This window comes from Pempheris klunzingeri, chromosome 3 (assembly GCF_042242105.1).
Source record: "Pempheris klunzingeri isolate RE-2024b chromosome 3, fPemKlu1.hap1, whole genome shotgun sequence".
Taxonomy (NCBI): domain Eukaryota; kingdom Metazoa; phylum Chordata; class Actinopteri; order Acropomatiformes; family Pempheridae; genus Pempheris; species Pempheris klunzingeri.
In genome coordinates, this window is record NC_092014.1 from 20,856,306 (window position 1) to 20,872,133 (window position 15,828).

The 15,828-nt window shown below is 40.2% G+C and overlaps 1 protein-coding gene across 1 annotated transcript in view; it reads right to left on the reverse strand.

The window, feature by feature from the left end:
* Window positions 1-8,358: 8,358 nt before the first annotated feature.
* Window positions 8,359-15,828, reverse strand: part of gcgrb (glucagon receptor b) — a 42,199-nt gene continuing 34,729 nt past the window's right edge. The window contains exons 8-14 of the mRNA XM_070827748.1: window positions 14,811-14,970; window positions 13,522-13,582; window positions 13,267-13,336; window positions 11,333-11,421; window positions 10,134-10,278; window positions 9,353-9,394; window positions 8,359-8,978 (exon numbers count right to left, since the gene is read on the reverse strand). Coding sequence (XP_070683849.1) covers window positions 8,592-8,978; window positions 9,353-9,394; window positions 10,134-10,278; window positions 11,333-11,421; window positions 13,267-13,336; window positions 13,522-13,582; window positions 14,811-14,970 — 954 coding nt within the window. The 3' untranslated portion in view covers window positions 8,359-8,591. The remainder of the gene's footprint in view (window positions 8,979-9,352; window positions 9,395-10,133; window positions 10,279-11,332; window positions 11,422-13,266; window positions 13,337-13,521; window positions 13,583-14,810; window positions 14,971-15,828) is intronic.

The window sequence follows — 15,828 nt, forward strand, 5'->3', positions numbered from 1 at the left end:
TTTGATTTAGCTTCATGCTTGGTGTACTTCACAAAATGTCACATTTTCTCTTCAATCAAGTCAATTTCCAGAGACTTAAAAAGTAACAGAAGTGAAAGAAGGACAATAATTGCATGCAGATGGAATAACTCTTCATTTTTACTCCTGCCAGACTCAGCAGCAGGATTATTGGATAGCATTAGATTTTTTGTGGCAGGCACAATAAATCAGTACTTTGAGTTGCAATATCAAATCTAGCCTTACTGATATATCACGTTAAACAAATGAATAATCATGTAACATTTCTGTAAATTTTAAATTGTATGGTATGGACCCCCTCAGTGGACACAAAGAGAAAAAAGAATAGTATTAAGGTAACATTTTAGTGCAGTTTAGTTTTAGTAATGCTGTTGCGTGCACAGGAGATACAATTCATTTCCGCGTTTTGATCATTTTGTTCTAACATGTTGATTAATTTGTGGGCACAAGTTTCAGAGAAACAATGCAACCAGCAGCTCTGACATTGAAACGTGGCTGAAGACATGACACTAGTGGATCAGCAGCATACTTCAGTCACTACAGTTATTGTTCGGTTCCAATAACAGAAATTTAGAGCCGATTTATTTTATTTTAGTTTATCATTCACCATAAATACTTAAAATGATTGTAATTTGTAATTTCTACAAAAAGAAGAAGGGGGCCAAAGAGGTCATTCATGGTGGGCCTGGCCCCTAAATGTCTGCCCATAACGCCAAGTCTGTCTCCTACAACAGAATCCTGACATTTTTCATACTTTTGGTCTCTGCTGTGATTCTTCGCTGCCCCTAATGAAACTGGTTAAGGTCAGAAGGCCCAGCAGCTCTGATGCCTTCGAATTCACATCCCAGCTGTGCCAAGTATGGCTTTGCATTTCAAAGTATGGAATTTCCTCTATCTACATATAGAGGAACATGTTGTGATAAGCTCTGAAATGTGATGCAAACACACACACACACACACACACACACACACACACACACACACACATATGCAGTTTACTAGACTTGTGAGGAGTTTCCAGTGTTTATCCACTCCCCAAAGCTGAACTCTAACCACTACATGTCTTAGCTTAACCCTGACCCTGAACATGCACAAACTCACACAAACACACACGCGCACACACACACACACACACACCCTAATGGGATGATTAAAGTGGTGGGTGACCGTAAACTGGCCAAACTGTTTGTCATTAATGAAACTCTGAACAAACACTGAAGAGTCTCTGTGGACACATTTCTCCCAAAATGTGCTACTGTTTAGACAGACCACAGCATGAGAGAGGAGATAAGAGTGGTAATTTAACATAGCAGAGGCCCTCTAGGGACCCGATGACTGCCAATACAGTACATCTAGTTTAATTTATAGTTAATCAGATAAGGTCTATTCTTAGCATTGAGGTTTCTGAATTGACTCTGATTCACCAGTGTGAATTTCCTTTGGCAGACAATCTAGTTTATAGCTTAATCGATGCACATATTGTCCTCCATTTCTGATTTTTTGTGACATCTGGTGAATCTCAACAATGATAGGCTTTTGTGACACAGCAACACGCAAATTTGATCAAGGTTAACTTTTTCACCTTGGGTGGATGTGTATTTGCGTCGCCTGTACATTTTTGCATTGATTTATGCCACACACAAAAAAATCACACCTTTAAAGGAGTAATCTGGACTGATTAAGAGACTGAATGATCAAAATTAGTGCCGGATGCTAACTATTAATCCCTTGTTCTGGTCCTAAAACACAGAATCCCAAACACCCACAGCTTTCAAACTGTTGGCTAAAACGACTCAGCCTGATGTTGAACATTAGATGCCGTATGCTGTGGAGGCGTTGCATTTTTAGCGCATGTGTGAATTTTTTGCCTTTTAAGCCTATCTCTAACTTTAAAGGCTTTGATGTTTTGAAATTCAACTGGAATTTTATCATACAGGCCCAGGTTTTTTTATTTCTGTTAATACATATATAAGACATATGCCTTTCAAGCTGACACACATTTTTGATCCTTGATGGTTTTATTTGAAGTCTGTAGTTCACAGGAGAGAGTCTGTGTTCAAAGTTAAAAATATGTTATTGCACATTAGTATTTGAATTTAAAAATACTTCTTTCATGTGGATTCTACATTATTTCCACAATTTATTTATATTTTCATTTATATATTAATCATTACAAGCTTCAGTCTCATGGGGGAAAAAGCGATTGATTACATCAATCAAATTTTTTATGTGACTCAAAGAAATTTAGTCAAAGCCTAAAGCAGGATTTAGCCTGTGATGTTCACTGTTCAATCTCAACTCATTTTTCATTTTCAAAGACAGGGAATTGGGGGAACTCCAACACTCACCAGACCAATGTTGTAACTCATTTACTCACTCACTCACATGCTCTTCCCTTGTCCGTGCGCTGTCATTTGGGTAGTCAGTAGATCAGTAGTCAAATCAATCAATCCTCCACACCAATCTCTTTACTCTTACTAATTGAAATTCAAACTGCGTAGTCAAGTTCATATGTGGAAAATTAAGAAGCGCAGCTCATCTACTCAGACGAGGGAATCTGCAGTTAGTCTGATAGAAGGACGTGGTGCAGGGTCGAGGAGAAATCCTTTTACCGGTGAGATGAGCAGCAGTGGCATTTTTCTGGCAGCTGAGTTGACAAGTCGTTAGCAGCTATGGAAGTCGGGGCCAAGAGTGGAAGAAATCAGGATCTATCTCTGTCTGCTTCTATTGCTGTGACATATATTAGGACTTAATGAGTAATCCTTCATCTGCATTCTGTATCAGTCACTCGACCTGCAGGACCAATGTTGATGTATGCTGAAGTTTTGTGATGGCTCTTTGGGGATCTCCAGACTCAGGAAAGCACAGATAAAAGTTCAGCCAGAGCGACCAAAACACAAACCAAGTGTTACAAATGAACAAACACAACAGCAAATTTGGATCCACAGACAAACTACTTCACCAAGCACTCAGATGGCTGATGAAAGCAGATTTGTCCCTCTTCATCTCTCAAAAGCTTTGGTCCCGTTCAGCACCTACTGGGGTACAGGAAAATATTTCAGCTTAAATAAGGATTACAAGTTGTAGAACTTAAAAATACACATTATTGGCCCTGAAAGAAAAGGGAAGCTGGCCATCACAAGTGAATTGTGGCAACCCTTTGCTGTGTTTTTTCCTCCTCCTTCACGTTTGTTGGACTGTGAAGTCTCACCCAGTCTTTGCCTGTTCTTGGACTCAAGTACTTTCCACAATAGACTGTCACCGCTGATTGATTTCTACACCATGCAGCTCCTTCGTCGTTGTTATGTCATTGTTCTGAGTGTGTTTTTGTCCTGATCCCAAAAATATCTTCTCCTGGCTTTGTGTGGCACGTGCATACGACTTCCTGTCCAGTTTTAACTCGCAGGAAGTCGTGAACTACAGCGAAAGAAAGAGCAAAGACACAGGGATTCACACAGAAAGTCTGCCTGTGATTGCAACATGCGCGCGCACACACACACACACATGCACATGCACAGGTGATGTCAGTGATTTTAAACCAGATTCCAGTAACTAAAGGTCACGGATTCATTGTGGAAAATTGGATTGAGCCCTTAAATCTGTATTCATTCAATTATAGAATTTAATCATTCATCCAGTAATTATAGTGGCCTTTGGCGTGAAAATGGCTCTCAGTAATGATTCCTTTCACCCTCCTTTCAATCACCCTCTGCTTTCACACCTTTCATGAGATTGGAGATCTTTATGGAACTGAATATTTGCTGGGGTCACGTCGTTGGACAAGTCTCAGAACTGAACTTAAGAGAGAAATAAGACCCGAGCCCCGCCTGGCTGTCAGGAACTCAAATAGACCAGATTTCACAAAAAGTGGATAACACTTTCTCTCTGCTATAGATTTAATCAATACCTGGATTTGAGATGTCTGAAATTCACATTATTGCTGTAAATTCTTTCCCCATTTAGCTGAATCTACAACTCACAGATGGATTTCGCAGAATGGTCCTGAGGGAGAGTTTTACAGAGGATGTATGGAAGAATTTTTGACCACTCTAATAAGTCTTCAGTGACCCTGTGTGCACATAATGTTTTTTCCACAAACCTCCCTGTAGACTTGCAACATCATGAATGCCCATCCGGAGCCTTAGCTGAGTCCCAGTGGTTAGAATAATATGACAGTCCTTAAAATAGATGTTTCCTGCATGGGCAGAGTCAGCACAAAATCAACCATTTGATCTGTTTTTGTAATATTTTGGCTTGGGTTTTGTAATTTTTGTCTTTTTTGTTTGAGCGTCTGCTTGCTCATTAAACTATCAGTAAGTTTTAGATTTAGACTTTAGTAAGTTTTAAACTTTTCCTGATAAAAGCTTCTTAGGGAGGTTGCTGATTTTGCTGCCCTTACAGGAGGCTGGTCAAGGTTGAACTGCTTAAGAATGAAAATGATTTCATTTATGATGCAGTGATACTGACAGCATTAGCTGTCATTATTGTTTAGACTTTAGCTGCACACATAAGAACATTGCATTGTGTGCCCTCAGAGTTTGGTAATTGATAAATAATAAAGACTAATTTTGTATTTTTCAGTTGTCATTCATTTTCATTACAATGTGGCTAGTATATGCAGATGAGCAATGTTTAACTTGACATGTTGCCTGCACCCAGAGCCTCCCACTAGCAAAAGTCCACTGAATGATGGACTTTTACTGACTCCAGGCCTGTTGTTTGAAAAACCGATTGTTGTGCATTATGCATTTTTTAGAAAGCCTGGAATTAGAAAACAATTTCATTCGTTTAATGCGGAGGAAGAGGCCGCTACAGCTGAGAGTCCGGTACCACCAGCCAGTGAGGAGAGTGCAGCAGTGGATTCTGGGTGTTGTAGGTTTTCTAATTTTTTCTCAGTTTTTTCTGCTCATAGCACCAATTTGAAAAGACTCCTTCCAGTGTTGAAACACCTCTTTAAATAGGTTTTCAGACAAGATTTAAAAAAATCTGTATTATCTGTATTATGTATGTACATTTCTAGATGGTTCATTTCTTCGTGTGTTTGTTGCTGTTGCTTCTCTGAGAATCAATACACAACTTCTACAAAGTTTTTACAAATTCCGGGAGGCCTCTGAGAGTAAATAGGAATTTGGGGTTTTAATTGCCAAACAGTGTGCATGAAAACACATCCACATGCAGAACTGGGAATGCAGGCTAAGGTCTACCATTGGATTTAATAGTCAGGCCTAATAGCTGCTTCTCAATTCAGCCTGGTGTCTCTCACAGTCCTGACATCAGAGGAGCTGAACATGTTCCTGCACACAATTTAGGTACAAATCTTGTATTTTCATGGATATGGTGAAAACACTTACTTAGATCATAGGTGAGCATCTGTTTGACGTGTGCTCACAAAGAGATTTAACACCTTCATATCCGACCTACGCATATACTTGAAAAAGATCTGATATATTTACAGTATTTATTCAGTGGCCAGTTTTTCATTTTCCCATTTAGTTTGGTTTCTTTGGTGTTGCACCACAACACAAAAGAGAACTAGGAACATATTAAATAATTAAAAAAAAATGCTTGTCACTCATCATCACTGTTGTAGCCTATGTACTGTGTTTTCTGTTAGTCTGCTCTGTTCATATGATGTCATTGCCTGTCTGTCTGCCCTGGGAGTAGGATCCCTCTTGTGCTGCTCATCCTGAGGTTTCTCCCATTTTTTCTATGTGAAAGGGGTTTTTTGGTCCTCAGGGTTTTTTGGACTCTCAGTTCCAGATCTGAACTGAGGGTCTTAGGACAGAGGAGGGTCATACGCTGCACAGATTGTAAAGCCCACTGAGGCAAAATGTAATTTGTGTTTTTGGGCAGTGTAAATAAAAATTGACTTGACTTGGCAAAATGTCTTCCTTCTTTCTTTTTATCAGTCATGAATATAATTACCATTAATCACATTAGGTTAATTAATGACTCTAAATTGCCTGTAGGTGTAAGTGTGAGTGTGAAGGGTTGTCTGTCTCTATGTGTCAGCCCTGTGATTGACTGGAGACTAGTCCAGGGTCTACCTTACCTCTCGCCCAAAGTCAGCTGGGATTGGCTCCAGCTGACCCTGACGGATAAGTGGTATAGACAATGGATGGATGGAAACACTTCTTTGTGCTCAAATGGAAACAGTTATTCTAGAAATGGAAATACATCAAAAATTTAAGGTACCAAGAAACAGAAACTTCTCCTCCTGAGAGGCATCGTGAACTAATATTTTCTGATGGCTTCATCCTGCCATGCAGAGAGCTATGTAAATGAGGTGGTGGAGTTACTAGATCAATCACACACAAGAACACACATACACAGACAGTATAGGGCATGAGTGCGTGACCAATACATAATGCATGTGCTGACATCTTATTACTTAAAGCGTAACAACATGGAGATGAGTCATTATAATTTCATGTTGCAGGCCTCTCCAATGGAAATATGCGTGTTGATTGATAATAAGTCCAATCATTGGCTTTGCATTTAAACATGATGTGGAATAACTGCACAATGATATGCACACATGTGTGCGCTCACAGATGAATTTGTTTGATTTATTCTGCTAATTTTTCCTCAGGAACATTTCTGCAGCAAAAGCCGCCACAAAATGTCAAATAAGTACAAATGTGTGTGTGTGTGTCGGCTCGTGATCAGCAAACTTGCAGCACAACTGTGGAGGACTGACAACTATCTCTAACGCTAGTCTCTTTCTCTGACATGTTGAACTGACACAGTGTATACTGACACTTTTGTGCTGACAGAAATCAGTTTAATTGGATTCACAGAAACATATGAGACATAACAATTTTTTTTTTTTTATATATATATATAAAACTTTTTTTTCTTTCTCTCAAGACATTGTTTGCTTTGGGCCAGTTGACAGTTGAAATGTTTGAACTTAAAGGTACAATCATGTTTTGTGACACAAGAGTCTTTTCTCAAGGTAATTAGTCATGTATATTTTCATTTTCTAGTCACCTGTACTGCAAGCAAAAACACAGAACAACACATCCCTCCACCCACCCGTCTTTGTCTTTATAATATTCATGTTTATCAGTATTTACAGTGTACAGTGCTCTCTCTCACGCTTCAAACAGAATATCTGATCCTTGATCAAAAAGTTCACTAGGAATCCCTTTGTGAAAATACTTGTTGGCTCCAGCATGACTGAAATTGATCATATCTGTGGAAAAAATTATCAATCAAAATGTTTGACACCAGTCCTTTCTTACATTTTCAAATTTTCTTGAGTGAATGATAACAGCATGGTACACTTTGCTTTCTGTGTCATGAAATATGAACACTGATCCAATCTGCAGAAGAAAGATAAAAAAAGATAAAATCAGGTGGTTTCTCCAGTGTTCATGTGGTGCTCTTTACAACAAAGAATTGAAAGCCCTTTCTGGTAAATTAAAGGACTTTTCTAATATTGTGTACAAAACAACTCTATGTTGCATGTTTGCCTCCAATTGAAAAAAATATTGTACGAATGAAAAAACTAAAGCTGTGTGGAGCAGTATGAGTAAAACACTAAAAACCATGTTTATTTAATAGCTTTTCATCCATTAACCACCAGTGTGTCATGTAGGAATTTTTAGTGCAAGTCTGCATGAGGCCAAATCACCTTAAATCAAGTCTCCTCATTGAGTAAATCCAGAAACTTTGGACATTGAATGCCTTTCTAATCACATTTATACACAATTGTATATTGTTTCACCCATTGTTGTATACATTCACTGAGAAATGTGTTTAAAAGGGTGAAGAATGGGGTTAGTGTAGACAGAAAGGACTGTGCAAGGAAGAGTGGATGTGACTGATTTGGCTGATTTACCCAATTGGTGTAAAACATATCATGGTATATTATTATTTGGCTTTGGTCATTTAAAACCAGAATAACTTAAAAAGTATAACGCAGTGTCTCTGAAGATCAAAGCCTCCATCCTTTGTGAGGCTGCCTCAGCATGGCAAACACTTTGTGATAAGAGTCAGTAGTCTCTGGAGGATCGCTCAGCTCCGCCTTTATCCTGATCTCCATGAACAAGACGTGGAGAGCCATGCATGCTGTAGTCCACATTCAGTTTCATAAAACCAATAAGGAACCAAACGAAAGAGAATTTGACACGGAGGCTTTTGCACCACAAATGAGCGCCCACTGCTGCAAACGGACACACAGCACAAGCACGACTCACAACAGCAAAAGCAGTACAGATGGACAGATGTGAGCAGGGTCGAGGTCGAAATCCTCCATATACGCACACACACACACACACACACACACCCACTCACTCACACTGACCACCACTTGAGTTTCGTTTTAACTTATTCATCATTCCTGATGTCTGAAGTCAATAAGTGCTTTTTCGCTCAAGGCCCCAAAACCAATAAATATTCATTTGCATCTGGGCAGGTCAAAACTTTATTTCCTCGTCTGTGTGGGTTACTTCCTCATTCTCTTCCGCTTCAGGCTTCCTAGTTGGGGCTTGATAAACACGGATCTGAAACAACGATAAGCACAATCAGTGAGAGTTTTTGTGATGAGGGCGCAAAGCAGGTTGCCCTCAGACATTAGTCTCCTCTCCCTCCAGGCGGTACGCGTGGGACTGGGTCTTCTCCTCTAGACACACCTCCTCTGTGGTGGTGCTGACACGACTAGTGGCGCCTCGCTGTGGCAGGAAAGAGAACTGCAGGGTGTGTCTGCTTTTGGCAGGCCTGCCTTTCCCCGTTCCGTTGCTGTAGGAGACGACCAGCTGGCGGTTTTCCTCAGGTGCGGCGGAGCAGGAGGGGCTGGGGTCACTGGCATTGTTGTCATGGAGATCGGGGACATTGCCAGTGGCGATGCTGCCGCTCTTGATGTGCGGCGTGTGACTGTGGGTGTGGCGGTACTCCTCATCAATGTCCTTACCCAGCTTCCACCTCTTCCACTTTTTGAGCATCTCTGACTGCACCTGAGGTGGATGATGGGATAGCAGACGGAGAGCAGATAGAGGAGAGACACATAAAGATATGTGATGAAGATTAAATAAGACCCTGAGCGCTTCATTAGATGTACGTCTCTTGCCAAAGCCTACATTTAAAAGTTAAGAGATTAGCAGATGGATGATGTTGTGTCCGTCCCACTTTGTAGACAAAAGAATCAAGTAGAAGTTGAACAAAGATGGGGCTTTTAGAGATATAAAAGGACCGATAAAGGCTGGCAAGAGGAAAACTGATGATGAAAAATATCTAATTTATCTTCCCTAAAAAGGAAAAAGGAAGGAACTGCAGCAATGGCAGAAATTCGATTAAGGTGGTGCTCAACATGAAAGCAAGTCTGCCTCACCTCTTTGTTGACAAAGCAGTACAGGATGGCAACAAGCAGGCCCTGAAACAGATGGTAAAGTTTTAACATTTCAGTCATGTCAGACACTGGAAAAGAAAATAATGTTACTCGTTAGATGTTAGATGATTATGATAACAGATATCCAGATCCCCAATGCCTTTGTGCCATAGAGCCATACCATTACACTGGGTGTTATAATATACCTCGATGCAATGGACAACTCAACTATGAAGTTTCAGAATAAAATATGCTGACCATGTTAATCACAATGAAGTAATATGTCACCCAAAGGTCTTTTATAGCCGTGTAATTATTATAATGAAGACTAGTACTTTGTAGGATGGATTTATTGTTATTGTTTATTGTTGTTATTGATTTATTGTGTGTAGTTTAAAGGTGAAGCAAACTTCTTTTAAGTGGATCTCACACTATCCCAACGACCCACAGGTGGCAGTTACACGCCAAAAACACAGCAATGCACCAACAAAGGCAGAGAAGAAGAAGATTGCTGGAAATTGTGGTATTTCAAAGTTTCAAAATAAAAAAAAAAGAGCAATCAGAGCACCTATAAATACTAACACTATTCATCCATTATTCATCCATCTGCACAGTGGTTTAATCCAGTTCCACATATTAAAAATGCATCTGAAGAAACAACAGGCTTATTAAGGCTCATAAGTCTTGTATTCCTCAGAAAATAAAATACAGACAGACAGAGAAAGAGAGAGAGAGAGAGAGAGAGAGAGAGAGAGAGAGACATACTGATGTGCCAATAACTGACCTGGAAAGAGTTGAACAGCAGGTCACAGAATAGGCGAATGAGGCGCAGCATGGAGCCTTTAGGGACGGACTCGTCAATGACAAAGGTGAAGAGGATGGCGTGAATCCCAAGCAGGGGGATGAGGGTCAGAGTGGATTTTGCTAATCTAAAAAACAAGGAATGGTTGTGAAGATTATACTGAAAGAAATTTAAGAAATCCTCCACAGGGTATGTCTACCAGAGTTGCTGTATGTGTCATTAAACTCTTTAGAGAATGAAATGATAACTGGTAATTTTAAACCAAAACCATATTATAGGTTAGAAATGACTAACGTTTGGGATCGGTCCAGTTGATCGCCTCCGTTGACAGCTGAGAACGGGGGGCTAATAGTTACAAAGGTTTGCAGTCCTCCAGGGCAATTGCGCCAGTCAAAGCAGATCTACTAAAAGTGCTTGTTATTACCAGTGACAGGCTCAGATTGTTATTCAAAGTGTCTGCCAATATTTCAAAAAGGACCTGTTTAACCAGCAACCACTGTTATATCGTTTGGTTCAAAGCCACCAGACTCCATTAACAAAAAGGGTAATTTAACACAATAATTGCAGGTCTACCGCTGATCACTTACTTTGTTTGTGTTGTTGTGTGTTACACAAATACTTGGATCCAGACTAACCCTTTATGACATCAAAGTCTCGCAATAACACAAACCAACTAACTGATGAATACAGCGATAGACCACTTCCATGTTCAGTGAGGTAGAATGAGGTAAAATGTTTTTGTCAGTGGAGTTTGGTGGGTTTGAATAGCACGATTGCCCCAAAGAACAACATTGCAGCCATTATAGCTGCCCATTCTTGGCTGACAGTGGAGGTTATCTACCGGACCATCTCCAAACGCTTTTATACCGCCCATCATTTCAAATGCAAAATATGGAAAAATAGTGCCCATGTTTACCGGCGTTATCCATTAACAGTATGTTAAGATTGCAAAACATTCAGCTGTACAAACAAACACCAGGAGAGAAACATTTGATGATGGTCTTCAGCACAATAACTAGTTATGAATTGAAATGCAAGTTGTAAAATGTTAATTTCTATGAGAGCTGCTATAATCAGTGATTATATTTTAACAGCAGGTCTTATCAGCATTGTTTTCAGCCAAAAACATGAACAGGAAATACTCCCTTACACTTTTATTATCTAAGATATGATTCTCTCACCTGAACTTGTAGTCTGTGTATCTCATCTGATGAGCTCTGAGTTTAGACATCAGGATTTTGATAATTCTGATGAATATGAAGAAGTTTATCTAAATGACAAGAGAGGAACAGTTGAGTTGAATGGAAGCAAACAAATATGCAAAAGATTTTTAGATTACAAAATGAGTAAGAGGGGCCGAAAAATGTCTTGAGTCTTTTTAAGCTCTGTGGGATTTGAACTTGCCACATACACACACACACACACACACACACACACACATACAAACACACACACACACACACACATTGTGATCTAGAGCAGAACCCTCTCCGATGACAGAGAACATTAATTATTACAGCACTCAAGTTATTAGCGCTCCAAGTTTGGTAACATGTGTACGTTGTCCTGACGAATGTGTTTGTGTGACTGTGTGTGTGTGTTTAAGTGCACACAACACACAGTTTATTTGGGTGTGAATATGTGTGTGTGAACAATAGTTGAACTGTAGGGATTGTTTGGAATTGCTAGAGAATGACATATGACGTTACGTCTGCTACACACACATCACATGACAACTATTTCAGCAATCACAGCAAAGAGGATTTTACCACAGAGGGCACGTACTGTATGACTTACACCGACCAGGAAATAAACAGGATAATGAATATTTTAGCGTGTGTATGTGCGCACACGTACGCTTCTGCATGAGGTCACAAAGGTTGCTACTGTTACTCCTAATGTGCACTTGTGCTCACAAGTGTGGCCATCCATAATGTTGTTTGTCTCTATGGGAACAAGAGGCAGGAAACACACAAGAGGAATTCCACAATGATTTCTGTAAATGTGCGTGTGTGTTTGTGCGTGAGTGTGTGTGTGTGTGTGTGTGTGTGTGTTTTGTAGGGGTTTGTACATCCATGTGCACGAACACGAAGGAGCCAATATAAACAATAGTCCAGTAACACATGTTGATTTATTGAGAGTGGAAATAGCTGGTGGGAATTTTATTAATTTGTCTGATTCCACTTTCTTCATTTCTTTTTCATGTTTACCATTGCACACCATTTTGTTAAGTTATCAACGAGGGAAAATAAGGCTCATAGAACTACTGGGCTTGGTAAGCAAACTTGTTAGCTCCTTAGCATTTCTTGATTGCTAACCAGAAAATGAATTCAAACAGTTGTAGCTCCATCCACTCTTTTGTTGAAGCGATACCGACCAGTCAACATAAGCAACCGGTGAGGAAGGAGTGCAAGTAGACACTGACATCCTGTAAGGAGTCACAAGCCAAAAATGTTAGAAACCACTGCTTTAGGTTGCCACAGTGCATTCTTCAAAACCACTCCTGGTGGTTCTGCTTCATTCATGCATAAATCATTGACTTTTATTAAGACCAGTCAGGTTAACTGCCTGAAACTTGTTTTAATATTGCTTTAATACATTATCAGTAATTTATATTGGTGCACAGTGCCCTGCAGTTACAGCAGACCAGAGACCCTTGCCTTCACTGAGCACCAGGCTGATTTTATTCAGTTTTACCCCCTAAAATCGTTGTTAGAAATTTGACTACACAAGGTGGTATTCTGTCGAGTTAATCCTCAGAGAGGAGAGACCATTATGTTACTGATGCACATGAGAGGAAACTCTCATATAAATTCTTTATAAAAGACAAGAATTTTATTCCAACCAAACAACCAATCCAGCAGCTGCTTGAGCTACATACTTTTGAACAAATGCAATGCAAATGTACCCAAACACAAGCATTTGGTACATTTAGATGTCTCTATTCACAGCAGCATCTGCCAAGACACAGGTGGTGAGTGTGTGTGTGTGTATGTGTGTGTGTGTGTGTGTGTTAATGGCAGCACTGCTGGACTTGAATTTATTTCATCAGTGTTCAGTTGTGTTCAGCTGACCAACAGTGAACATGGGGGCACAGATATAGATACAGTCTTACCAGATAAGCAAACAGTATTGGAGAACGGATGATCCACCAATATCCCATGTTAATATTCCTCTCCCAGCACCTACACACAAACAAAGACACATTTTTACTCGACTTATTGGTGTTATCATTGTGATGCTGATCTTTTCTCTGTATTCATAGAGTTGACACATATTCATTGGTTTATAATATGAATTCTCACAGGTCACAGATAAACATCTCAAGCACCTTTCACTTGATGTGACAATATTATGTAGAGAAACTTACTCCTCATTCTCATACAGATATTTCACCGTGATCCATGGCAGCACGAATATGAGCGGTGCACCTGAGAATGACGGAGGCAAAATGTGAAAGAGAGCATACTTTTGATGAGTTAACAGAGCAAACTTTTGTAGCACATAAAGTTGTTGAGATTGTTGTCAATCTACCAGATTAGCAATGAGGTCATAGCACAGACTGTGTTAAGGACGTGGACGTAGCCTATGGGTCTGAAAAGTGAAACCAACCTACTGCAGGTACTTCTGCTTTCTCCCACAGTCCAAAGACATGCAGGTTGGGTTAAGTGGTGACTCTAAATTGCCCGTAGGATTGACTGTGAGTGTGAATGGTTGTCTGTCGTTGTGTGTTGGCTCAGTGATTGACTGGCGACCAGTTCAGGGTGTACCCCGCCGCTCGCCCCCCCCCCGCAACCCTGAAGGATAAGCATTATATACAATGGATGGATGGATGAATTACCTGCCTCACTCTGAGAACACGTCACCTGTTCACACAGCTGCTCTGTATTTGCTCATTAGTCTATTTACATACCTATTAACCATTCCTGCACCTGACTGACTTGCTGCTGCTGAGGACTCTGTTTCTGTCAATGGCTGCTTGGCAGAGCCTGTTTGCTACATCTGATCTATGTAAACACTATGCCGGCCATAAGGGCCCTTTCTATGTGGAGTTTGCATGCTCTCCCCATGCTTGCATGTGTTCTCTCCAACTTCCTCCCACCATCCAAAGACATGCAGGTTAGGATGATTGGTGGCTCTAATGGTTTGAATTTGAGCAAGAATGGTTGTCTGTCTCTGTGTGTTGGCCCTGTGATTGACTGGCAACCAGTCCAGAGTGTCCCCCACGTCTCGCCCAGTGTCTGCTGGGATTGGCTCCAGCCCCCCCGCGACCAATAAGGATAAAAGTTATATATATCATTTATGAAAATGTTCTTTTTAACAACACAAAAAATCTAAATCATGACAGAGATGCCAGCTCACACGAAAAAAGAAATGCAAAAAATGTCTGTCTGCACAAGGACTGAAATGTCCACAAATCGAGGAGGGCCAAAGACGAGGGCTAGAAAACTGAAATCCTGATAACTATGAACTGAAAGTCTTTACTGAACATATTAGGAGGGAGTGGTGTGAACACTCTTTGGGCTAAGACTTAGTTTACTCATCTTAAGAAACTAAGCAATATTAGCGTGTCAGGAAAGAACAGAAATATAGCCTGTAATAACCGGATCATCATTACAAAGTGATTGTTCGTCGCTGTGTTACAGCTGTGGATCTTACCCCAGCCAATGACAAGATAAATGTAGAAGTACTTCTTCTCACTGAACACGGTGATGACGAGCAGACTGTGCAAGTAGATGCCCTCCACCAACAGCCAATAGTTGTTGGCCATCACACTGTACTGCATCATCACCATGGCACCACGACACCACGTCACAGCCTGAAACATGACACAGGACAGATACTAACAATGAGCCAAGGTTACTCCTTCTTTCATTAAAAAGAAAAGTCGAAAATGTCGTTTTAAATCAGAGCTCCACAAAGGTCACGATTGACAAATACTCCACTTCAGCTCAATTGAATTACGTCTGAGTCAGACTATGGCACAATACAATGCTCAAAACTTGGCTCAGAGGACAGCCATTGCTTTCCTGCGCTGTATGGCATCTACTTATGTTTTTCCCTTTGCTCACAATCCTTCACAGCAATCAAAGTTACAACATAACCGTAAATACATTTTCCAACATCTGTTGCACCTCGGCACAAAAGCAACACATCGCAACACAGTACATTTTTTTATTGCTTCTAGCTTCTAATTAATGTAGATTGATGCAGACACAGTGCCATTTGTACCATTTAACTAATAGAAATGAGATAAACTGTATGTTCCTCCGATGCAAGGAAGAAAGGAGCGTATAGAAGTGGATAAAATCAGTGTGTGTGTGTGTGTGTGTGAATTAGGAAATTCTATTTCACAAGTTTTAAGTAACTTTCTGTATCTTCTTTGTGAACTGATGGGCCTATGTGACTGATATGTGACTGATATGTGACCGACTAAGATTTATTTCCAGGAAATGACACATCTTGGTCAAAACATTACTGGTAGAGAGAACAGCTGATTCATTTTATCACAAATCTGATGTGTCTAGACACACACAATCAATACCCACTCAGTACCTTATTAACTTGTGTGTGTGATGTGTGTGTAAGCTGTTCAATTTAAAACCATTGAATTGCATTGAATGCCCCAAAACACGTTGTGGTGGTTCTGCTACAGAAAAATACAGACATTCAAGAA